At 52.5% G+C, this 25466-nt stretch overlaps 1 protein-coding gene across 1 annotated transcript; it reads right to left on the minus strand.

Moving 5' to 3' along the window:
• Window positions 1–9415: 9415 nt before the first annotated feature.
• Window positions 9416–11308, minus strand: PLA2G2E (phospholipase A2 group IIE). The gene is made up of 4 exons (XM_012787662.2): window positions 11269–11308; window positions 10478–10616; window positions 10200–10306; window positions 9416–9558 (listed from the first exon to the last, which is right to left on the minus strand). Exons 1-4 carry the CDS (start codon window positions 11306–11308, stop codon window positions 9416–9418), a joined length of 429 nt encoding a protein of 142 aa, XP_012643116.1.
• Between the last annotated feature and the right edge of the window lie 14158 nt (window positions 11309–25466).

Here is a 25466-nt window from a genome sequence, read left to right on the forward strand (position 1 = left end):
CTGATTCTGACGTTATTTCAGATGGGATGCAGGTGCTGTTAGTTCATTTGCACTTAAGCCATATGATAAGTGCACCTGACTGTTAATTAGGCCTGGACCTTTCTGGGAAGTCAGTAGTGTCTGGTTTTGGGTACTTGTTCCCTGACAATGGGACAATGGCGTGTTACTGCTTGTGATGCAGTTCTGGAATTCTGATAGTATGTAGAGCGGGGTCTGTAGTTGTAGAGGGAGACGTTAGGGGCTTCCTGGGGTTTTGCCTAGGAGGAGTCTAAAGAATGACTTGCTTTTATAGGAGGAGAAATCTGGAAGAGTATCTAAGGTTTTTCATGTTCCCATTTTAAATAACTGTATTTCTTCTCTCTTGTTCTAGAGTTAGAAAGAGAAATAAAGGATAACTTGACCTTATAGGTTGGTAAACTTGCTTTAGTATTGTGGAAATGAAATCTCATAAAATGCCACATTTCTTTCTTTCTGTTTAAGCCCTGTTTGTTATTTTGATATTGGGAAAACTCTACAGTATGTGCTGGAAGTTGTCAGTGATTTAGGTTGGACCAGCAAGGAGGAGAACATACTTTGGTTAAGGTCTTTGAATGACTCTACATTTCTGAAATATATTTGGACAGAGGAGAGATGTCATTCCAAAAACTGAATTAGGTGGACGTGAACTGTAAAACTGTAATGTATGAGGTGACCAGTCTTGGGTAGTCTTTGCCTTTTGGGGACCTAATATTTGGGCATATAAATACATGCTGAGTCAAAAGACAAATTATTAGTTGTCTCCTCTACCCCTCAAATTTCAAAATTTAAAAAATTTGGAGGCAAACTAAAAATGTTTTGACATGTGTATACATATTGTCTGGCAAGCCCTGAATTCATTGAATTGTCCAGTAGGCCGTTTCCTTTCTGCAATTTTAATGATGATGCCTTTTGATTTTTTTGTTTGATTTTGGTGGCTTTCTGTGGATGGAGCATCAGTAGTCTTTTGGAACTGCTCCCAGGACATTGAGGTTTGAGCTTCTTTCTGGGTGTAGTACTTTGTAGTACTTATCAGGTTTTAAAAACCACATATTTTTTTGCTCTGCACATTGCAGAGTCCTGAGTTTGAGGCTCTAGTGCTGTATTCAGTCCAAACAAGTGAAAGACCTCTGTCGCCATACTCTAAGGAAGTGGGATCCAGTGCTTTAGGATTTATTATTTTGGTTTTCAACTCTGGGCAGATTCCTGATTGGTAGAGCTTTTCTGGATGAACACTTTCCTGTCTGTTAAGTACAGCTTGAGTGCAGAAGACCAGATCCTGTCAGAAAGATTAAGACTGTGTGTCGAACTTCACATTTAGGAGTCAGAATAGCTTAAGGGAGACAGTTAGAAGTAGTAGAATTGGTTTATTTACTTGGTTAATGAAGGTGTCCTTGAGCCCTGTTGGGTTTTAGCAGTTGAGAAAAAGTTACTAAAGAATATTAGGAACATTTGTTTATAAATTACCTAATTCTGATAATAGCATTTCTGGGGTACAATAGCAGTAGTTTTAAAAACTAATCAAATGACTTTAGTAATTTTCTTTTATTACCATTTCACAGCTTTCCAGCTATAATTGGTCTGGGTTTAGTGTGTTAATTATTAGGAATGGGGTACATGCACCCAACTTCAATGATATCTTCTAGCCTAAGGGTTTGAATTTTGTCTTCACTGCCTCAGTCTCACTGCAACGAGTAAGATAGACGGAATTCCTATGCTTAGTTGCCTGAGTGGGCACTTGAAAATTATTTCATTCGTAGCCCAAGTGAAGGTTAAGTATGTTTAGTCCTGGGATGACTGTTGTCAGTGACTGCTACCCTAGAGCAGTTACTCTTGTGAACTCTGTTTTAGGAACTGAATGTATCTTAACCTCTGTGTTACATGTTGGCTAGAAGAGATTTATGTTATGTGGGATTGTCACGGTAGCTTGTAGGGTGGCCAGGAGAAAGGGGTAGGGCAGTGGTGCATAGCTGCTTACTGGTCTTATAAACTGTATATAAAGGTTTTGTGGATTTTCAAAAAGACTTTTTTTAAAGGTCAAAATAAATAAAATTTTAGTGGCAACAACTTTGAATTAGAGAGGTAGATGTATTAAAACAACATAGAACCACAACTTCTAAATAATAGTTGCCACCAGGAGATACTAGAAAGGTAGAATGTATATGTATATTTAGTTTTTCAATAATATGAATGTAGATTTTTCAGGAGCAAAGTATGGTTGAGGAATTGCGGCAGAGTGAGTTTTAAATGTTAGTTAAAGTTGTCTGTAGTTTCTTTTATAAGCTCTGAAAACACTTCCAATGCCATTTTGGTTCTGAAGGCTTGTGAAGTGGAATCTCCCTTTTGTGGCAGCTAGGGCTGGGCTTGGAGGGAGCCTTTCTGTAGGGGCCTCATAATGCCCTGCCCTGCTTCCCCAGGGACCTGCTCCAATGTGAAATGACAGGATGGTGGGGGCGGGAGGAGGGCCATGTGAAGTCGTGGAGGGAGTTGCTCACGGATTATGTAGATCATCAGATGGACTTCGGCATCGAAACTTACTTGTAGTGAATCCCTGTAGTCAATGTGCAATTTCTCTTATTCTGAGAAACTCTCTAGATTCTGCCTGGGTTTTACTGGGTCAACATAGAATGCTCTCAGTTTACCTCTGAAATATCTGGTCAGGTAAAGAAACTTGGATTCCTTGTCAATGTTGACTAAAAGTCATGTTGATCAAAAGGGTCTTTGCCGGGGGAAGAGAAGGGAGCATCCTGCTTCCAGTGTGTCCCATCCATGGCATGGCCCTCTCCGACTCTTTTTGGGTAGATGCACAGCTCTTCACCTTTTTACCTCAAGGCTCTGTCTCGCCACATTGAACCTTTAGACTCAGAGTCTGATGCAATTGTTCTGTTTTGCCATTCTCGTTCTTCCCAGTTTCATTCATCTCAGCTTTCAGAACAGGTGTTCTAAAACTCTGGGGCCTTCGACAGTTGTTCTGAGGTGATTTAGTAATGGCACTTTTTACAAGATGTGTTTCCTGGGCTCTAACATAAATGGTATTTTTCCACTGACGTTGAATTGAATATCTAGATGGCATGTTGAAATTATAACAAATCTATCATCGCATATTATAAAGGGGAAAATCGATAATTTTGGGGAAGTGGAGATATAATGGAGCACAAGTCACCAAGTGCATGTACAGAGTAACTCACTGTGTGCTGCCGAGCTGGGCCACAAGAAGCTGTGCCTTGTGGATGGCCCAGCCCTCTTTTGTCCCGAGGTAAAATTCCCCTTCAAACCTCAGGCTCTTAATTATTTCTTCTGAGTGGTTGCTCTATAGAGTCTCTCTCTTTAACTGTTTTCATTTGGACTACTTTGTGGCTCAAGGCAAATGTTTAGTGTCCTTGCAGAATTACTTGAGAAGGGGCTGGTACCAGTGTAAAGAATCTGAAAGCATGAACTTTTGCATAGTGAATTTATTTTAGGCAGGTGTACGTGTGATACAGAGCTGCTTCTGCTCACAGTGCTGGTCCTCACGCAGGTAGTGACCGCTGGACTAAGGCTCCATGGTCTGGCTCTAGTCTTTTGCATGTCACCATCCTGCAGGTCTCTGTGCCAGCTGTCCATGACAATCATTTGAGCTCAGTCACGGGCCTCAGCTGTGGGTTGGATCCCTTGGCAGGTCCCTTGAGCAGTGCTGGTGAGAGGCTCCTCATGTTTTCCCACTCTTATGGTTCATTTTCCCGGCAGGAATGGCCTTGGCCTCCCTAGCTGCCCTTCCAGCATCCTTCACCAGCACCGAGCTCAGGAAAGCAGAAAAGAGCCAGGAGCCGGAGTCCGCTCCGAGTGCTCCCCTTTCTGATGGGGAAGTATTGGCAAGAGTCAGTTTCCTTTACGGAGGAGGCGAGTGTGTTGGTGGAGAAAGGGCCTTCTCTTTTTTCTAATTGCACTATACTTGTTCTAGCTTCAGTCTGGAGATATTTAAGACCTCCATGGGGTCATGATCCATAGACTTAGCAAGTCTTGCCTTATCTATGGAGCTTGATGGTGAGAAATGTGACCATTGTCTGATGTCCATAGTTCCTTTCCCCTCTGTTGTTTCTTTCCACAGATTGTGTTCATCTAAACCATTTTATTTTTTATTTACCAAAGTACTGTACTTGGCTATTTGCAGTGTTTTCAAAACCAAATGTCTCTTTTTTTGTGTTTTTAATCTTCAATACTTGGTGCAATAGAAGCTGCAAAGATGTGCCACTTTATCTATGAAATGGAGTTTTGTATACCAATAAATTCTAGTTTAAAAACAAAGTTTCAGGTTGTTCTTATCGGCATCTGACCACCGTTTGAATGAGTGAGAGAGAGAGAGTCAGTCCTGGGAAGTATATTTTTTAGAGACTTGTATATGGAAGATGTGTGCATGTGTCAGCGTGTTCTGATTGTATAGTCATTTGGGATCTGACTGAGCCTAAGACAGCTGATTTTAGCTTTCGTGCTGGGAGTACAGCCATCACACACACCGACAGAGCCATTCTGAAAGACTGAACACTTAACGATTTCTGCTGGATATCTAAGAGCATCTCTGATAATTTGAAATTGTCTCAATACGGAGCAGTTGTCTGTCAGCTGCTGCCTTGGGGTTCCTCTAGATCTCTGGGGCTCGGTTTGACCCCATTCCAGGAGGAGGCTCACGCCCCCAGACACACATGGCAGTGGTCTGGGCACTGACTCACAAAACAGGAAGGGGGAAGGGCAGCCACGGAACCCTGAGGGAGGGGAGTCCCTCACCGCTTCCGCACAAGGACTCTGGGCAGCCGAAAGGTCGTGGGGCTGACTCTCCAGACCGCACTGTGTCCTCATGATTCTGACTCTGAGACTCCCACTCTTTGTTTCTAATTCTGTACTTGATAAGCAGCCTTCCGAATTGGCGCCTAGAGTAGGATGGTTTCCCGGATAAAAGACAATATTCTGGCTACTGGCAAGGAAATTCTCCCGCAGCCACTTAAAACTATCTTCCTTGTGTGCTTTTTCCTCAGTCCACCACTGAGAGGCCAATCATCTCTGGGAGGACAAACACCATCCAGTCCCCGAGCCCGGATTCTGAACCTTGTTAACCTAAGTAAGGTTTTTTCGTGCTATGAGACGAAGTGATGTCCCAATTTAGGTGCTGTCCCCACCCTGCCGAAAAACTTTCCTGGCCTCTAACTTAATTCCTTTCAGGATTCACCTGGGGCCAGGTGGCCACTTTCTTAGGGTGAGAGGGGCTTCCTGCCTGGGCAGCAGCTGGACTAGTTGACTTGTAAGGTGCTGTCTGGGAGACTGAATGAGTCTTTAAGGGCAAGGAAGTGTTGTGAGGACTCAACTGCTCGTTGTTGCCTTGGAGAAGCCTGGTTGAAACCCCAGGGGTTCAGAGTTACTCATCGGCCAGACAATACCACAAACCCAATGCACATAAGCAGAGCGGGTGTGGCTCGAGGTACAGCACGGTTCATACAATGCCCTGTTCCAACATGGGTTTGGCTGGACTGCTGGACAAAATGGGTACTCTCTGACCAGAGTGATGCAGAGATTTAGAACTTCTGGTTGAAAAGCATTGAGAGTCCTGCCACTTCGTGATTTCGACTTGGCAGAAGGAAACATCTTCTACCTCGGAGAAATTTACCCGCATCTCCCTATGGTAGAGGGACTTGGATATCTCCAGGTAATTCCGTTTCTATTCAATTTATTCTCCTATCCAAATGTCCAAGAACCCCTCATTCGCTGAAGTTCCAGGTGTGGGTCCTCATTTCTGGGCTTTGGAACAGTCACGGACCCTGCCCTCAACAGTCCCGGAAGGAGAGTGGACATTTAGCTCTGATCCAGTGTGACCTGATCCAGGAGAACACGTGCCCTAAAGGAGATACTGAAAGTCCTGCAAGTTCAGGGAAATAAGGTAGGCCTGGTGGAGGAAGTGACATTTGGACTAGGCATGAGAGGGGAGGTAGGGTGCAGAGATAAGGAGTGATGGCATTTTGGGCTGAAGAACCAGCATAAGCAAAATCCGTGGATTTCCAGATGTGTCCATTTAAGGTAAATGAGCAGTGCTGAGAGGTAGTGAGCCAACAGGCTGTCCAAGTAAGTCAGCAACTTATCATATGTGTGATGCCACTTCCCTAAAATAATCCCAGTTGTCTTGTACCCATGGCTTCAATTGAACAGATACTTGTTTATATTTAGCATTTACTGTGTGACGAATGCAGTAGGGGAACAAAAATATAGGAGGTGACCTGGCATGGCGTGGATGGAGGGTCTATATTGCCCAGGTTCTTTGAATACATTGTCCCATTTAAACCTTCACACCATCCCCTGAGGCTAATGGTTCTATTCCCATTTTACACATAAATCGAGGGAATCGATAACCACCCAAGATCATGGATTGGTAGCAGAGGCAGGATTTGAACCCAGGGCAGTCTGTCTCCACTGTATAAGAACCCAAATAACTGGGGTAAGCAGCACTAGGAAAGGTAAACACATTGCTTGGCAGCTCAGAGAAGGGCAAAATCTGCTCCAGTTGGAAAAGCGTCGTGGAAAGGTGGCATCTGAGAGTCACTTAAAGCCCGTGGGTTTCAGTCATGAAGACATGAGGGTTGGAAAGCAGTGGGCACGTAGGTGAATAGATACAGCTGAAGAAAAGGCTGGAAAAGCAGATGATCCACCAAGCCTTGAATGCTCGGGGCTGGTGGACAACCGGGAGCCACTGATGGTTGGTTCAGAGGCAAAGGAGTGACATGAAAATCAGGCTGTGGGGAAAGGAAGCTGGCATCAGTGGACAGGATGGAGACGATGAAGGATGGGGACTTCGGAACATTCGGTCTTGGTACTCTCTTCTTAGCTTTGTCATAGAACTTGCTAGGTAGAACCCATGAAAACCAGAGAGGCAAGCTATGAAACATCTAGCTAAGTGTCCCCTTCCCAGCCTTGTGGCCCTCTTGCCTCCTTCACTCAGTCAATGAATTAATACTAATCACTCACAACAGTGCCTGGTAAATGCCATGTGCTTAATAAATGTTAGCTATTGTTACGACTACCATTGATTCATCCAGAGAATGCAAATAAATGCCTATTTTGTGCTAGGCATTACTTGCGCACGTTCACACATGCTAACTTACTCAAAGCTTGCCACAAGCAACCTGCCAGGGAAGTGTCATTGTTCCATTTGACAAAGGTAGAGACTGAGGCTGTGGCATTTATCAGCACTTCGTAGATTTTAATGTGCGCACGAATCACCTGGGGGTCTTGTTAACCTATAGATACTGATTCAGCAGGTCTCGGGGCAGGGCCAGGATTCTACATTTGCAACAAGACCCCCACTGCTGCCGCACTGCCCATAGACCACGCTGAGCAGCAAGGCTCTGCAGCAGCCCCACTGCTGCTAAGCGGCAGAGCGAGTGTCTGTACCCCGAACCTCTGATTTCAAGGTCAGGGTTCTCCTTTCCTTTTTTAGTCCTTTTCACAAGTCTGCTGCTGGGAATTAAGTGACTGGACTATAGACACACATGCGTGCAAACAGAATCTAGACAGACCGCTTGATTCATGCATTGAACATTTATTGAGCCCTGGGAAAGCAAAGGATGAGAGCTGATCTGTGGCCAAAGGACTCATAGCCAGGTTTGGTGGGTTGGGGCAGGGGCAGGGGTTGCAACAGGCTGCACTGGGGTATTAGTCCTAAGTTCCGATTTTCACTTTGTCAGAAAGCTATGCAACTGTGAGGTCACCAGGTACTTGTCTCATTGGTACTTTAAACCCATCATGTCCAGAATGTGACTTCTCTTCATCCTGCCCAGACAGCTCCTTCCTGTGTTGCCTGTTGCTGCAGCAGCATCATCGTCCTAAGGTGGCTGTGAGGCCTTTGGTGATGTCTCAGTTACTCATGATTGAAAATGTAAGAGGACCCATTGCACCAGCCCAGTAGCCTGCACAGGATGGACACCAGAGGGCGCCTCAGGACCACTTTTCCCAGCGCCTGTGGCCACCTGCTTCCCCCACACAAGCCACTTTTGCTTTCAGACGTCTTGCAGTGATTCTTAGCCAAGGATTTGATTCGGTTACGACAGCAGAGCGCGCACACCTGCCCGACCCCACTTTCTTTTCCTAGCAGAGTTCATCTTTTAAAGGTCATGACCATGCACCTCTTTGATTTCTTCGGGCTCTTTCCTGCCCTGGAAGTCCTGAATGTCGTACACATGCCATGAAGAAGAAGAAGGGAGCGAACGGTTCTCGAGTGTCCGCTGAGAGCTTGCCCTGTGCAATGCATTTGCAGGCCCTTCGTCTCGATGAGTGGCTCGTGCACTGCGACGTAATGTAAGATTTCACCAGCATTAAAGATAACGGAGATGTCACATCCGTATTTAGAAGTGAAGTCTGTGGAGCCATATTGCTTCCAGACGGGCTGCGCTCCTCCTGCTGGGAGTCCTTGGTGCGCTACGTTTTTCGTGGCTGCGGAGTCAGGAGGTGTCAGTCCGGCCCACGATGCTGAGCTCTTTCCCCCTTTTCTCCCTGGATCAGGAGGCTGACCCAGCTGTGTGTCCGCACAGTGGCTTGCCCTGGGCACCCTGGTCTTCCCAAGGTGACAGCTAGCGGGTCTGGTGAACATGGCCACACCAGAGCATGAGGCAAGGAAGGGCCTGGGAGTGAGGAGTCCCCTTCGGGCATTTCTGGCCCCCAGATGCCTGTCAACCAAGGGGTTTGGACGAGACGATGTGGAACTGCTTTTCACGTCTAACCTGTCTTTGCCACTGGTCGGGATTTGAGTCCTGATGACACAGTGGGGACCATATTTTTAGGTTGGTGTTTCTCATGCTTCTCACATTAAGGCATATGGCCAAAGTGACTCCTTCCAGAGATTGCCATTGTTATCTTGGACAAGACTGTATTACAGAATGTTCAAAAAAGAGAATCACAGAAACTTACAGTCGTGGGAAATGAAAAGGACTTCACGTTGGGAGTGCAGGCAGAGCCGCCCACGTCAGCTCTGTCCCCGCTGTATTCCAGCACTTAGGATGTCCCTGGTACATAGTGGGTGCTCAGAAAAAGTTAATGAATGAAAGAATAAATGAAACTGAGGACTAATTGAATCCTAGAGTGATAGAAATCTGAGAATCTAAGCGTATTAGAACTATAGGGAAATATTATTCACTTATTGAGAAGAGGGGACAGAGGTCCCGGGAGTTCACTCTGGCGTCTTGTGGCCGCCACAGGGTGCCAGGCCCCTGGGGCACGGCACTTCCAGGTGTAGCCTGGGAGGCCAGGGTGGTCCAGGCCATGTCTGCAAGCTCTCAGGGAGGGATGGGTTTGCAGGAGAGGAATTTTCCAGAGGGAGGGCCTCGCCTGGGACCACAGCAGCTTGAGGGGGGGACCGGGGACGGCAGGGGGGAGGCCCAGCACAGCCCTAGCAGGGCGGGGTGGGCCCGGTGCACAGCTTGTTGGGGTAATGGGCATATTTGCGGTCATAGGTGTCCAGGTTGTGACGAAAGCAGAGGGCAGCCCTCTTGTCACACTCGCAGGTCTGCCGCTGGCAGGCGGTTTTGCCGGCTGGGTGGGACAAAGCGAGTCAGGGACCGTGGGGGGTCAGGACTCTCTGACACAGACAGGACAGCTCCTGGCTGCTCGTGGGCCCACGTTCCCAGCCCCGTGGGATGGGGGCCATGCTCACGGTGTTTCAGGGACGGTGAGAGGCAAGGGCAGGGCACGCTGGGGCCCAGGACACTGGGCAGGCTGGACGTTTGTCCTCGCTGTCGCTCCTTCCCTCCCAAGCCCACCTGACTGCCCCAGGGAGGCCACCTGCTTCACTGGCTCTCACCTGCCCCCAGCCCTGGGGGGTGTCTAGGCAGCTCCCTCCCAGGTGTGGTGCATTGCCGATGGGGGGTTGCGGCCATCAAGCAGAAGGAAGCCACAAGACGACAGCAGCCCTATCCGGATGGCCTGTGTGCGCCTCGGAGCAGCTTGTGCCCAGGCTGGAGGCCGTTGGGACCAAAGCTGGGGGTCTGCTCAGGGCCCTCTGCCTGTCCCCATCACAGTGGATGGAGCCCCTTTTCCTGCCCATGCCCAGCCTGCGGTCAGACGTCCACTCGAACCACCCTCCCCAAAGCCGCCAGCCTCAGCCCTGCAGGGCACGGGGCCCAAGGGTGCCTCACCCCCCGGGTGTCTGGGCCACTCCAGGGCTGTCCACTCACCGCAGAAGATGCTGTGCCCGGCGACAGAGAAGAGATACTTCTCCAGCTTGGGCTCACAGCCCAGCTTCTCCAGGCGCCCGTAGCAGCAGTCGTGGGCGTGGCAGCACCTGCAAGGGGCGCGGGCGCGGTTGGCCTGGGGGCGCCTGCCGGGCCAGGGCCCGGGGCCCACAGGAGCCCAGAGGAAGGCCAGCCCCCACTTTCTAGGTGCCCGGACTCTTTCTCCTCCCAGGGGCTGCCCCCAGCTCCGCCCAGAGGGGCCCTGCCGGCCGCCTCCTCACCAGTCCGTGGGGTCCACCGGCCAGTGGGAGCCCCCGATGCCGCAGTAGCAGCCGTAGTCGTTGTACTGCAGCGCCGACTTCCCCGTCATCCTCTCGATCATCACCCCGAACTGGACCAGGTTCCCGCCGGCCAGGGCCACTGCGGAGGGAAGGCGGGACTGCCAGACCCTCGGGCCCCCGCCCTCCGCAGCCAGCGCTCCTGAGTCCTCTCGAACCCATTCCAGATTCCAGCGTGTCTCCCCCGCGCAGGTGGGCTGGGCCCTGCAGCCCAGCCCTCTCACAGCAGGGGTGATAGGTCACAGCGTGGCCGGGGACACCGTTGCACCTGAACGCCCCCTCCGTCACCTCCCGGAGTGTCACTCATCGGCCCTTCTGGGGCTCCACTAGTTCCCCCATGAGCACTCTGTCCCCCCACTCTCATCGGAGGCTAACCACCCCGGTGACTTCCCCAATGTCCCCTGGGCCCTCCTGATTTGGCAGTGGGGCCAATTCCTGCCCACCGAGGCAGGCTGGAACCAGAAATGGAAGTGAGGGTGGGGAGGGAGCCCCAGGTGCGCCCAGGGGATCTGCGAACCCTGTCCCCACGCCCCCACCCTGTGCAGGCTGCACCTCCTCCCCCTCTGCCCTCCCTCCTTCCCGCCACCGCCACTGCCACCTAGGGCAGAACTGGCTGGGGACCACCCTGGTGGCAGAAAGGGGGTGGCCTCCAGCGTCTGGCACCCACCATACCTTCTGCAGGGCCAGGCCCAGGGGCATCCTGGGGAAGGCCAAAGGTCACGCAGGTCACTTACCCAGGAGGCAAAGGAAGGTGAGGACAGGGGGAGGCTTCATCCTGGGGGGAGGAGAGAGGGGCAGAGGAGCCAGCAGGGGACAGCAGCAGGGGCACCTCTGATCTCAGGGCGCCTCCCAAGTAGTTAAATACCCAGGTCCTGTCCACTCCCCGTCATTAACCCCTGAGTGTCCAGTGATGCAACGATCCTTCCAGGTCTGACACTTTGGCCCTGTCCCCAGAGGAGGGGCCAGCTGGGGCCTGTGGGCTCTGCTTCCGGGTGGTGCTGGGGATGGGGGCAGCCCTGTGGCTCGCTCCGCACGACTGAGCTGTGAGCCGGGGGCCATGCAGGGTTGCTTCTCGTTCTTGGTACCTTTCCCTCATCTCTACTTGACTGATGCAGCAACCGGGGCCCAGAGTAGCCGAGAAACTTCGATTGTCACAGCCTGCAAGTGCCAAGGGCCACGGCTGTCCTGTTTCTGTGCTTCCGCTTAGGCAGAACTGAGGATGCCCCTGCCCTGGCCGGCCACCCGCCTCTGCCATCCTCCCTGTCCTGATATGTGGCCAGGATAACTTGGCCGGCCACGTCCGTCAGGGCTCAGGGCCCGGGAGCTGCTGGGTCCGTGGCCTTGGAGTCCTGGTTCCACCACTTACGGCGTGGCCTCGGGCAGGTGCTTTCGCTTACTTGGGACCTCGGTGGTCCTGTCCATATGATGGGCATGGAAGGCATCCCCCGCCTCCTTCCCAGGAGGATGGAAAACTCCTGTGCGACCAGGCAGCTAACCCTCGCCCAGTGCTTCTACGTGCCAGGCGCCGTGCCGAGCCCCTCGCAAGCGAGATCACAGCGGGCCCTCAAACAGCCCCATGGCACGAGTCCTACGATCACACCCATTTTACAGAGGGAGAAACCGAGGCACATGCTTAAGGAAAAGGTGAGCCAGAATTTGGGCCCAGATGGCCCAACCAGGGCTGACTTATCTATGGGGCACAGGAGGTGCAATGCTGAGACCAAGGATACTTTTAGAGGCCCCCCCCAAAATGTTTTTATTTCTCATAAAATCAGAAGAAGAATGAGTATAATCCAGCCTGGATTATATTTACCTTCAAACCAATACAGTCATAAAATTTAATTGTTAATATATTTTTTAATATGGAGGAATGGACCCACGAAGGCAAAAGCGGCCAGAGCTCGTGACAAGCCATGCTGCGGCCCTGAGCTTAGCCGCCAGCGTCAGCCTCCCTTCCTGCAGAGGCCAAGCCGGCCAAGGCTGGGTCTCCTACCCAGACAGGAAGGAACCCCGACCCAGATTCCTTCACCCCACCCGGGGAAGAGGGTAGAGTTCCGGGCAGGGTTCGCCCTGGAGTAGGGAGGGGAGGGATCCTGGGGCTGGGATTTGGGATGAAAGGTTTTTAACACAAGAGTAAAGCCCAGTAAACACCTGCCCCTCCCATTCATTTCCTGCTAATAATTCCTCCTGGGACTCTTCTCATGCTGGGCTCCTCTCGGCCCACTTCAGAGAAGACTTGGGGCCAGAGAGGGGAGTCCACCTGCCCAGGGTCCCCCAGCAGCTGTGAGTCACCGTCTCCTGAGCAGGGAGACCTTTGCTCACCGTTTCCTTTTGATTTTAACAAGGGCATCTCCTGGCAGCCCCTGGCTCCTGGCGTGGATTATGAGAATCCAAACAGTGAGTCACTGAGGAGCTATCTCCCCAAACAACCGAAAATTAGCTTTGATTCCCTGGGAGGTTTGGCCCACAGCCATTCCTGCCGCAGCACGAGGGGTGTTTCCTGGGAAGGCACAGGTTTCTGAGATGATGCCTTTTGTGTCCCAGGTTGAATCCTGGCCTGGCCAGGCTGGGGCCGCCGCAAGCCCCTGTGGGTCTGTACCTGTGGCAGAAAGTGGCGGACGGTAGGCCCAGAGCCAGGTGGGTAAAACCAGGCAGGCTTCCAGGTGGAGGTGCTCCCAGCTGAGGTTTGAAGCCAGAGTGCTGGTAGGACTTGGACTTGGGGGATAGTTGCAGACATTTGGGAAAGATGGTTTTATGGTTTTCACCCCATCCGTACGCATGCTGTAGAAAGGACCAGCGAGCCCAGGGCTTGGGTGTTAGCCCCTCCATTTAGGGGCTGTGTGGCCTTGGCTGGTCCCGTCACCTCTCTGAGCCCAGCGTTGTCATCCATAAAATGGAGATAATTAGACTGACCTTTCAGGGTTGTAGAGCAGATGAAAAGGAAATGAGATGTGTAAAGCCCTTGGCAGGAGGCCTTGCCCATAAAAGGAACCCATAAATGCTGGGTCCCTTCCCCCGCCCCTCCCCTGGCTGCAGAGGAGGCAGCTGCTCCAGGAGCTCAAGCACTTCCCCCAGCTGGGCTATAGCGTGCAGCTGGGCCAGGGCTCCCAGCATTGCCAGGGGATTATTGTCCCCGGTGGACAGATTTTCAGGATGGAGGGTGGCTGGGGTGGAGGGGGGTAGAGGGAACAGAGCCCAGCCTCTCAGCAACGTCTTCTTTTTCTCGGTGTGAACGTTTCTTTTAGCAAGAAGTCACCATCATCATCATCACCATACTCATCATCACCATCACCACCACAGTCACCATCGTCCCCTAACAATAAAAATGGCAAAACAAAAGACTACCACTTGCTGAGTCCCTGCGCTGTCATGCTGTGCTGTCACAGGCTTTGTGTTGCTTCCCCCCAAAGCTTCAGGGTCCCACAGGTCTCTCTGAGCAGAGAGGGGTAACATTATTACCAGAAGTATTCATTGCTCTGGCGTCAATAAACCATATTGGGGACCTATTGTGTGCTGGGGACACACTAGAGAGCAAAACCCGGTGAGGTTCCTGCCCTCAGGGAGATTATACTCCAGGGGGGAGACAGGTGTTTGTCACACATACTGCATGGATACTTACACATAGGGATAAATAGCTTGCTAGAAATTTCCATGGGGCTATGCGAGTGTTTTATGGGGGGTGTTTGATCTGGGCAAGGGATTAGTGAGGGCCCCTCTGTGGAAGAAATGATGGAGCAGAGATCTCAAGAAGTTAACTAGGTGGAGAGGGAAGTAGAGAGAGTTTAAATAGAGGGACGGCTTGTGCAAAGGCCCTGTGGTCTGAGGGGGGGGGAGTGGTACCTGGGAAAGGCTGAAAGGAAGCTGAAGTACCTGGGGCTGGTGGTGGGTGGGCCTTGAAGGGCGTGATTTGCTGGGAAGCTGACCCTCTGGCACCTTGACCGCCTATTAACCCCACAGGAAGCCTTCTGCCTGAGCCTGGTGGAGGGTGGCCTGGAGTCTGCGGAGTGGTGATGAGGGTGATGAGTCCTCCATGAGAAAGGCACTTTTCTGACAGACCCTGTGGTATTGTCATCCCAGTATTGCTCCCGGCAGTGGGGATCCTCTGTGGGCACCCAGCGGCCAGGGGGGAGGCTTGTTCCTCCAGCGGGGACAGCTGCCATCACACCTGGGCTCTCCCAGCCATGATGGGGAGTAAAGAACAAGAATCTGTGGCGTGGGTCTGTGTCATCTCGTGGAAGCTTGCTGATGTCCTTGTACGATGGCACAGCGGGGCCTGGGTGGTGTTTCTCCAGGGAGCAATGGAACGCCAGGAGAGGGCTCCTGTCTGCGTTTGGGAAAGACGGGCCTGGCTGCGGAGAGCAGAAGGAGCAGGAGGAGAACCGGCGGGGGAGGGGCGGCCAGCTGGCAGGGCTCTGCAGGGGCCAGAGGCACAGGCCCGGGTGCCCCCCACATATCAGATGACAAGAGCAGACGGTGCTGGGAGCCCCCAGGGTGGGGAGCAGAGCCCAGGCGGGATGGTGAGTGCATCCCTGAGCCTTGCTGGGTGCAGCGGTCTGACCCCAGAGAGGAGGTACGGGGGTGGAGGGAGGTTAGCAGGTGGGGGGAGGGAAGGCTGGTGGCAGGTGCAGGCAGGTGTGGCATGAGCGCCTGTGAGTTTTGCTGGGGTGGGTGCCACTGTGCGTGCAGGTGCGTGTGGGGGATGTCGTGATGGAGACGGTGCTGTGGCTCTGGGGTCCCACAGCTGGCTTCACTGCCGGCCCCCTGGGCGCTCTTGGGCAAATGGCCTAACTCCCCCATCCATTTCCTCACCTGCACTGTGGGGGCGACACAGCGTCCACCGCCTAATGTTGCCGGGGGAGTTTCCAAAACAGCCCTGCAGAGTGCGCAGGGAGTAGCCTGCACGGGCTGAGCGCTTTCACTGTCGTTGTTGCTGTTAGTAGTAAGGATACCACTGAACGCAGATTTGGGACCACCCCTCAAAGCTCCTTTCTGCCTGGCTCTCCCGACCCACCACTTTCCTAGAGGCCTCAGGAGCCCCTTCTAGTTGGGGAGGTCAAGTTCACTCCTCATATTTGCGGGGTCTCAGACACCAGTCCATGGGGGGGCCCTCGTGCCACGTGCCTGAAGATTTAAAAGTTATTGATCAAAGCCAACAATCTAGAAAATAAAGCACGTTCTCCTTACTTGGACAATGGCTGGATACTTTCCGGACAGCCCTTGGATACTTTCCTAACAACAAAATAAGGAATTATATGGAAAGCCACGGTTTTTATACAACTAGAAATTCAGAAATATGTCTGAGCTGATTGAGTTGAAGTATCATTACTATTTTGTGTGTCTGGGTGTGCTGTTTATGGGCTGGCAATGTTTGAATGAGTCCTAAAATAAAGACATATGTACGTCACACATTCTTATACATTTACCTTGTAAAATTTGTATTTATTGCTTTCTTCAGCAAAATCCCAAATTGTGTTATAATCAGGTTTTCATGTAACTTGTGTTCTTCTTATAGTAATGACCTAAAGGAGTTTTTAAAAAATGTAACTGCATTTGAGGTGTCTGAAATCTAATCGTATTTCATAAAAAAACAAAGTAAGTCTAAATATACAAAATTAAAATGATTTTATTTTGCTTTCAGAAAGGTATTTTTCTTTGAAAATATTCGACATTCTCTATTAAAATGAAAAGGCAAAACCTAAGTGGTAGCAAGTGAATATGAAACATTTGAAATAAAATTATTTAGAGAAAGTTCATTTTTTAAAAGTTTTAAAAAGTTGCATCACATCTCGCCCGACATCTTGGTAAAAATAAAGCTGTTTACAATTCTCACGTCGAATGCCAGGCAGTTGCCAACGTAGAGCTGCTGTCACGGCACATATGTGCAGACCTACATTTACATACGTTTATGGATCACATGCGTTGTTTGATATCGCCAAATGTTCCTTAGCCATCCTGAGAAACTGGTGACTACCCCACTGATTACCATTGCCCCCAGACCTGTGAACTGGAAACAGACCCAAGAAAACGGCTGTTTGGAACTTGTGGGAAATACAATTTTGTTATGCAAGAGCCTCGTGGGTTCACCTGAGGAGTGAATGAACCCTATGTGCTGCTGCCGCTCACGGCCTCCCTTCCAAGTTCATTGCCGACTTGGCCAGAGCACAGCCCACCGGCCTGCATGGTATTTAGGTGCAGTTGCCTTTTGTTTTGGGGACACAGGGCAAGAGTTTCACTGGAGTCTGAACGGTGTTAGTTACGGGATCGGAATGCCCCAGGGCTGGTGCCGGTCAGGACACACAATAAAGAGAGTGTGTGTGCCTGTGTGTGTGTATGATACAGACCGCCTGTCTCAGGGCAGTGCTGGCTGCCACCCCTTCAGCGTCTCCTCCGCCGTACCAGGGGGTCTACATTGAACCTTTGTCGCATACCTGAGAGTGGGCATTGTTTCTCTGTTTTATAGACGGTGAAACTTCAGCTCAGCGGCTGCCAAGGAAGTCACCAGCTAAGGCCACATGACCCCCCAGGAGTGGGTCAGAAGCCAGCTGAGTGTGGTGTTGTCACTCCAGGGTCCTCTCGGGCGTAGGTTTAGGGACCGGCCTGATGCCCCTTTTGCTCCCTCAGATGCGCCCCTGCCCCAAGGCCCAGGGTCCTGGAAGAGGGTGTCGAGGTCCCCGGTGCACTGAAGCTGCCTCCTCTGACTGTTTCGCCTCAGTCTTCCAGAGCCTTCTGCTCCGACCCGTGCCCAGGCACGCAGAACCTTGGGGCTTAGCTGGTCCCTGGCCCAGATTTCCTTAAACTCTGAGGCTTCCTGTCTTTCCCGGGCTCCGTCCTCTGACCTGCCAATGCCGCGATGCGTAGGGGTGCCACTCCTTCAGCGTCTAAGCGGCCTGAGACACAGGTGGGAAGAAAGACCCTCACACGGGGCGGTGAGGGATGAGGCTCTGGCTCTGCACCAGCCCATGCACCCCCTGGGCCTCCGTTTCCTCGCCCGAGCTGTGAGCGGATTGCGTGAGTGAATCTGCAGGAGCCGTGCAGTTCTAAGTCCACTCGTGCTGTTGCGGCAGTGTGTACAGCTAGCGTCACAGCTCTTGGTACAGCTCTTGTTCATTTGACCGGGGAAAGAACCGAGCGGCACACAAAGAGTCGGAGAACAGCCTTTATTCTTCTACAGCAGACTCAGCACACCTAGTGTTACAGCTCTCTTTGTGCCTTCCGACGTCCTCCCAGTGTTCTCCCCTTGCTGCCCTTCTGCCCCTGCTTTTGTACCCTTGGTAGGGCTCAAGGAGCATCCAATCAACTACAGGCTTTAACATCCAATCAGCAACAGGCTTTAACATCCAATCAACAACAAGCTTTAACATCCAATCGAAAACAGTGGGATTCAAAAATTACCCCAATCAGGATCACGCAAGCAGCGTGGCCGGAAACAGGCCATGGCATGAGGGCCTGGGGCATTCCGGCACGCGGGGTCCTGGCGGCATGCGGGTGTCCGGGGCGGCTGTGTGCTGCGGGGCCGGCCCTAGCAGCGTGCCTCTAACTGGCCACGTGCAGCACTGGCCCCGGAGATGCGGAACTACGGGGAGGCGGCAATCAGCAGCGACCCGGCGCCCGACATTTTCACATCATCCCCCCCTTTTGATGCCCCTATCAGTTTACACAGAGGCATCAACCTCTCTATGAATCTAATAACTACATTGGGCCCCATGGTTACCATAGCCCTTTGACTTTGGTAGTTACAGTTCCTGATTGGTTTACATTCTTCCCCAGATAGCCCCAACCAAGAACACAGAGGCACCCCATGTAAACCCAGAAAAGGATCACCAAAGCAAGTTAGTCCAGTCTCTTGGGGAGAAGGCCCCGAGTCCAATTCCCATGACAGTCCAGACCAGTGGTCCCATACAGTCCAGCCATATACAGGGCCAACTTGTAGACGAGCGTCTGAGCCGGATCTTCAGCGGGTCCTGTTGACCTTGTTGCACCGTCCAATGACTGGTCGCATCATCTGTCTCGGCTCGCTTCACTCGGGAATGGTGGATCCATGGAGTGACGCCTGCAACTTTGACCCCAGTGGGGGTAACCAATATCACAGTGTAGGGTCCCTTCCAGGTTGGCTCTAGGGGTTCCTTCTTCCAATCCTTTACCCAGACCAGGTCCCCAGGTTTATGGGGGTGGACTGGGAGTCCCAGTCCAATTTGGTTTCTCTCTTGAACAGTCTGGTGTATAGTGGCCATGCTTTTAGCCAAGGCCTGGAGCTGTTGGTCCAGGTTCAATTCTCCCAACTGCCTAGTGTCCCCCTTCAGGCGTTTGATGATGGGGGGTGGCCTGCCATATAGGATCTCAAAGGGTGAGTACCCCGTGGGGCCAGGAGTGCATCTTACCCACAGTAAGGCGATGCTTAACATATCTAGCCAGGGTAATTGTGTCTCCTGACAGAGTTTAGCCAATGTAACCTTGAGGGTTCGGTTCATGCACTCTACTTTCCCTGAGCTCTGTGGCCTATAGGCCACAGTATGTAACTTCCACTGGATACCTAATGCCCTGGATAGGATCTGTGTAACTTCTGCAGTGAAGCTGGGTCCATTATCGCTGCTGATGGAGAGAGGCAAGCCGTACCGGGGGATGACCTCTCTCAGCAAGAGCTTCACTACTTCTCTGGCCTTCTCAGTTCGGGTGGGGACAGCTTCAACCCAACTTGAGAAAGTACATATCATAACCAGTAAATACTTGTATCCCCGGCTTGGTTTGATTTCTGTGAAATCCACTTCCGCATCCTTGAATGGGGACACCCCAGTGTGCTGAATTCCTGGAGCTGGCCTTGGTTTAGCCACTGCATTGTTCCTGGCACAGGTCTGGCACTGGGCACTGGCCATCATTACCACTGAGGGGAGTTTGGCTATATGACAGTATCGGGAAGCAACTGGGTAAGGGCTGTTTTTCCCAGGTGAGTCAGATTATGATACCATGACACAATGGGATAGGCCAGCTTTTCCGGGATGAAGACGGTTTGGTTGGGCAACTGCCACCAGCCATCTGCGTTTTTCTTGGCCTGTTCCTGCTCTGCCCATTGGTCTTCCTCTGGCGTGTACCTGGGTTTCTCTGGCCACTCAGGGGCCAGGAGAATGTGGCATTTGGTGGGATCCTCTGGGTTGTCCCATCTTCCTGCCTTGCTGCCTGGTCTGCCAGACGGTTACCGTTGGTGACTGGGTCTGTGCCCTTCTGGTGCCCCCTGCAATGGATGACTGCAATCTCCTTCGGTGCCCACACTGCTTCCAATAGGTGAAGAATTTCTTCCTTATTCTTGATTTATTTCCCCCCTGCGGTCAATAGCCCTCTCTCCTTGAAGATTGCCCCGTGTATGTGCACTGTGGTGAAGGCATATTTGGAGTCTGTGTCGTGGGCATACCTGAGGGCTTGGATGAGTGCCCATAACTCTGCCCTCTGGGCTGACCATCCCTGAGGCAGAGGGGCTGACATGATAACTTCGCTCCCTGTGGTGACTGCGTAGCCAGCCAACTGTTTGCCATCCTGCATGTAGCTGCTGCTGTCTGTGTAGAGCTCGAGGTCAGGCGCCGGCAACAGACCATCCCTCAAGTCTGGCCGGCTTGGACAGACCTCCTCCACGGCCTCAGCACAGTCATGGTCCGGGGGCCCTGGCCCGGTAGGAAGGGAGGTGGCAGGGCTCAAGGTCCGCACATGGACACCCTGCCCAAACACGACAGTCCGCCTTCTTGACCAACAAACGAGGCAGCCATCCCAGTGCTACCAAATCCAGCCACTTGGACAGACAGGCCACTGGCCTCTGCCAGGGGCCCACAGTCTGTGCCAGTATCCCCATAGGTACCTGCCACTCACCTCTGAGGGCAGCTTGTTCAGCTTCAAGCTGGGCCTGGAGCTCCCACACCATCTGTTTGTGTCTTCCGTTCCAGGTGTGCACTTGTGTCCTGCTCTTTCTTCAGTTCCTCAGCCATCATGGTGGCATCGGTGATGGCCTTTTTGGCCTTCTCTGTCTCCCCACTCAGGTGTGCCAAATCCACCTCAAGCTGCTTCTTCTGGTTCAGGAGCCTGTGTTCTGCAAATGCAGGAGATTGAGGCACTCGGTGGCCTCCAACAGTTCCTGCTCCGCCAGCCACCGGCTGCGCTCACCCTGCTTCAGCACAGCCCACAGCTCCTCCAGCTCAGAAGCCAACAGTGCAGCCCAGTGCCCCAGGGCCTGCGCCTGCTCTCGGAGCTCAGCTGCCAGCCGCTGCTCCTTATCCTGCCCTGCCTGCTCCTCTTTTAGCTGGGCCTGCAGCAGCTGTGTGGCCACCTGGGCCTCCATGGCCTGCTGGGTAGCATGGCCCAGCTGCAGCTCCAGGTCACTGAGGTTGCCCTCCATCTTCTCTTTGAGCCTCAGTGCTTCATGATGGGCCTGGGTCTCAGCATCCAGGGAGGCCTGCAGGGACCCCACTGCCCGCTGGTGGTTGCACCTCAGATCAGCACACTCCTTATCTTTCTCTGCCAGCTTCCTTTTGGCCTCCTCTAGTTCCTCAGTCCTCTGGATGGCGTCTGCCTCATACTTGCTCAGCAAGTCCTGTCCCAAAAGAGGCTCCGGACAGTCTGGCATGTGGAGGACCTTGTGCCTTATAACTGAGTGTTCTGCTCCAACGTCCACAAATGTGTCATCTGTTGGCCCCCTACTTCCATCTTGACTGTGGGTTCCTGAGGGCTGAAGGAACCTGGTCGGCCCAACTCGGACTCAATGCCAGCGAGCCCTGCTAGCTCTTGGGCTTCCGGTTTCTGTTGGGTAGTCCTGAACCGGGCCCTCCTTTGCAACAAGTGACTTCTCTTGTGGGGACATTCATTCTTCCAGTGGCCAAACCCCTTGCAATTGGCACACTGGTCCATTGCCAAGGGTGCCCATCCTCTGGTTCCCACCTTTTGTGGGGGTCTGGGCCACCTGGATGGATTGGATCTACCGAGGGCAGCAGCCAGGAGGGCAGCCTTTTTCTTCATCCTCTGGTCTTCCTCCCTCTGAGCGGTCCGGTCCCGGTTGACGTACACCTTCTGGGCCACTTCCATTAATTGCATGATACGCATGCCTGCAAATCCTTCCAGTTTCTGCAGCTTCCTCCGAATGTCGGAGGCCAATTGCCCGACAAACTCTGCATTCACCATTCTCTGGTTTTCAGCTGCCTCCGGGTCAATAGGTGTGTATATCCAGTATGCCTCACAGAGGCGCTCATAGAAATCACACGGTGACTCCTCTGGCTTCTGGGTAATTAAGGCAACCTTGTTCATGTTGGTCGGCTTTTTGGCCCCTTCTCGCACTCCTTGGAGAAGAGCCTCTCAGATGCTCCAGTGCCGCTTGTCCTTCTGGTGCGTTGAAATCCCACTCTGGGTTGGTCTCAGGCACCGCTTGTGATACCCATTGTTCCACATCCAGGGTGCCCATCGGCGCCCGTTCCTGCAGCTACTTCCGAGTTCCAATCATGATCCGACGCCATTCTTTGGTATTGAAGAGAGTCAGCAGGAGTTGCCGGCAATCTTCCCACGTGGGACGGTGAGTCTGGAAGATAGACTCCAGGAGGTCGATGAGGGCCTGCGGTTTCTCCGAGTAGGATGGTGTATGGTGTTTCCAATTCAATAGATCGGTGGTGGAGAAAGCCAGGTTGCCCTGGCTGGATGGTTCCGGCATCCCAAACCTGCGGTGGACCTCGCATTTCATGCAGAGGCATCTGGAAGGCCGGGGCAGACTGCAACCGGTGGACGATTGGTGGAGATGCCAGCAGTGGAGAAGCCAATGGTGGTGGGGTGTTGGATGCAGGCCCAGTCACCACTCCCCACCATGAACGCATGAAACTTATCAGCATGCACCTTGCAACTGTTGGCTTGGATTCGAACCCTCCCATGTTCATCCAGCACTCCTGTTCCCTACACCGCCCAACACTCCTTTTCTGAACTTTGTCCCTGCCTAGACTCTGATCCCTGCTCTAGCTCCTAACCAGCGTTCCCATTCCCTACGCCACCCAACAACCCTCCTTTCCTGCTCTCAGGTGTCTGCCTAGCTGTGTCCCTTGAGGGAACTTAGGCACGTCTTGGCAATCACTGTTATGCCAACGTTGCCACAGAACCCCTGATTAGGACCCACTCAAACCCCGTAGCCGAAGCTGTGGGGCTACTGACATAATGACCGCAAGCAGTCACTGTTCCCTCCACTCACATTCACTCAGAGGTTCCACATTCCCTCCCCTAGGAGATCCCTGTCCTTAGGAGCCAATGGGGTTCCTCTTCCCGCTGACAAGCCTATAATACCCTGGGAGCCAATGGGGCTCCTCTGCCGTCCCACTGACGTGCCCTAGGAGCTAATTGGGCTCCTCTTCTGTGACAGGCCGATCTCAGGCAGGTCCCGGGGACCCTACCTTGTCCGACATCCCGGCCTTGGTCTGCTGCTCCAGCTTGCTTAACCCAGCACCCACCTGCTCAGCCTCCTGCCATTGCCCTTGGCCAACAGCACCCTGGAAGCCTGTCGCAGTGTGGTCTGCGTCAGTGCCCCTGCTTCCCCTCCCTCAGCAAGGCCTTGGCAAGCTTACTGCCCTTGGCCAACAGCTCTTAGTGCTGAAGGAGAGAAATACTGCTTGGTGCTGTCCGGGTGCAGTCCGCTCACCACCCCCGCCACTGTGCCATTCTCCGTCAGCACTGCTCGCCTACCCGGTGGCTTCAAGGGGCCAGCTCCGTCGGCTTTCCCGGTCAGGGAACCAAATGTTGTGGCAGTGTGTACAGCTAGCGTTAAAGCTCTTGGTATAGCTCTTATTCATTTGACCGGGGAAAGAACCGAGCAGCACACGAAGAGTCAGAGAACAGCCTTTATTCTTCTACAGAAGACTCAGCACACCTAATGTTACCGCTCTCTTCTTCGTGTCTTCCGATGCTCTCCCAATGTTCTCCCCTTCCTGCCCTTCTGCCCCTGGTTTTATACCCTTGGTAGGGCTCAAGAAGCATCCAATCAACTACAAGCTTTAACATCAAATCAGCAACAGGCTTTAACATCCAATCAACAACAAGCTTTAACATCCAATCGAAAACAGTGGGATTCAAAAATTACCCAATCAGGATCACGTAAGCAGCGTGGCCGGAAATAGGCTGGGGCATGAGGGCCTGGGGCATGCAGGTGTCCGGGATGGCTGGGCGCTGTGGGTGTCCGGGGTGGCTGTGTGCTGCGGGGCCCGGCCCCAGCAGCGTGCCTCTAATTGGCCACATGCAGCACTGGCCCCCCGGAGATGCGGAACTACGGGGAGGCGGCAATCGGCCGCGACCCGGCACCCGACATTTTCTGCATCAGTGCCACAGCCTGGGCCTGGTGGGATTCCCAGCAAGGGGGTCCCAGCGGCGAAAGAGGCTGGGTTCCAGGTGCCTACCGCTGGTGACAAGCCACCCCAGAACACAGTGGCTCAAAGCAACAGCAATTTACTACTTCTCACGATTCTGGGGCTGGTTGTCTGGTCACTTTGCTGGTGTCCTCTGGGCTCGCTGTCTGTCATCAGCTGGGAGGCCCAAGGTGACCTCTGTTCCTTGTCTGGCGGTTGGTGCTGGCTGCCAGCTGGGGCACCTCGGTGCCATTCCTCCACGAGGATGACAGATGTGACAACTCACTCTCCACTTGGTTTAAACGGCTTCCAAGGGGGCAAAAGCAGGAGCTGCCTCACCTCTTGAAGCCTAGGCCCTGGGACCCACCCGGGGCAGCTCTTCTGCCACATCCGATTGGTTAAAGCAAGTCACAAAGCCAGTCCAAATGCAAGGGATTCCATCGCCCAAGGTGGGGAGTGACAAAGTCACATTACAAAGGAGCCTACATGCTGGGATGGGAGGAATTTGTGGCCGTAAACACTTTATCACTCACCGATGGGAAAAGCACCATCCTTGGGGACAGCTTCAAAATGACTTATACCAGCGGCTGGCAAACTTCTGTAACTGGCCGGCTGGTACATATTTTAGGCCCTCATGGTGTGTTGCACTACTCTGCCCTTGCAGCTCAAAGCAGCCACAGACAAGATGCAAACAAAAGGGCATGGCCGTGTTCCAATGAAACTTTATAAAAACAGGCAGCAGGCTGAATTTGGCCCGTGGGCCGTAGTTTGCCAACTCCTGACTGACGCACACATATTGATGATTACCCTGGAAGCATCTTGAGGGCAGGAAGAAAGAGGTGGCCCTGCTTTTAGACACAGTGAGTTCCTAAAGCCTGTGGCATTAACAGCACCAGTCAGGTCACTTTCAGCTTATTCATTCATTCAGTAAATATTGTTTAGCACTTACTATGTGCCAGGTGCTGTTCTAGGCACTGGGCAAGGAAGACAGACAGTTCATTTACATCCTACTGGTTGTAAGGAACAGGAAAAAATGTGTAATGGCTTAAACTTTACAGGGAATTTTGTCTTGAGTGACTGAAGAGTCCACAGGTAGGTCTACCTTCAGGTGAGGTTTGATCAAGACTCAGGTTCAGTTTCTCGGTGACCTTCCACTTGCCTCTGCTCTCCTCCATGTAGTGAACCAGCCCTTCTGTTCTGAGTTCGGTTTTGCTCACAGCAGTGATGCGAACACCAAGCAGTGGCTTCCTGGTGCTACCTGTGTCCTCATTCTCATTCAAGAGAGAGACCTCTCCCTCAGCCACCCCCAAGAGCCCTGATTGGCCCATCCTAGACCCTGTGCTGATTGAGTCAATCCTTGTGCTTGGGAAAATGGCAAGTTCTGATTGGCTTAGATCTGGATTACCAGGGCCAATCACGATGGCACAGAGGGTGGTAACCCCTGATGGCTTACACCAATCAGAACCCACTTCCTGGGGCTGCACCTGTGCACCCGGGGTCAGTTCCATTTCCTGCTGCTCTATGATGGGGGACGGGGAGGACGGCTGTTGGAGCAGCCATCACACTGAATGGGAACCATCACAGAGGGA

This window comes from Microcebus murinus, chromosome 2 (genome assembly GCF_040939455.1).
Source record: "Microcebus murinus isolate Inina chromosome 2, M.murinus_Inina_mat1.0, whole genome shotgun sequence".
Classification (NCBI taxonomy): Eukaryota; Metazoa; Chordata; class Mammalia; order Primates; family Cheirogaleidae; genus Microcebus; species Microcebus murinus.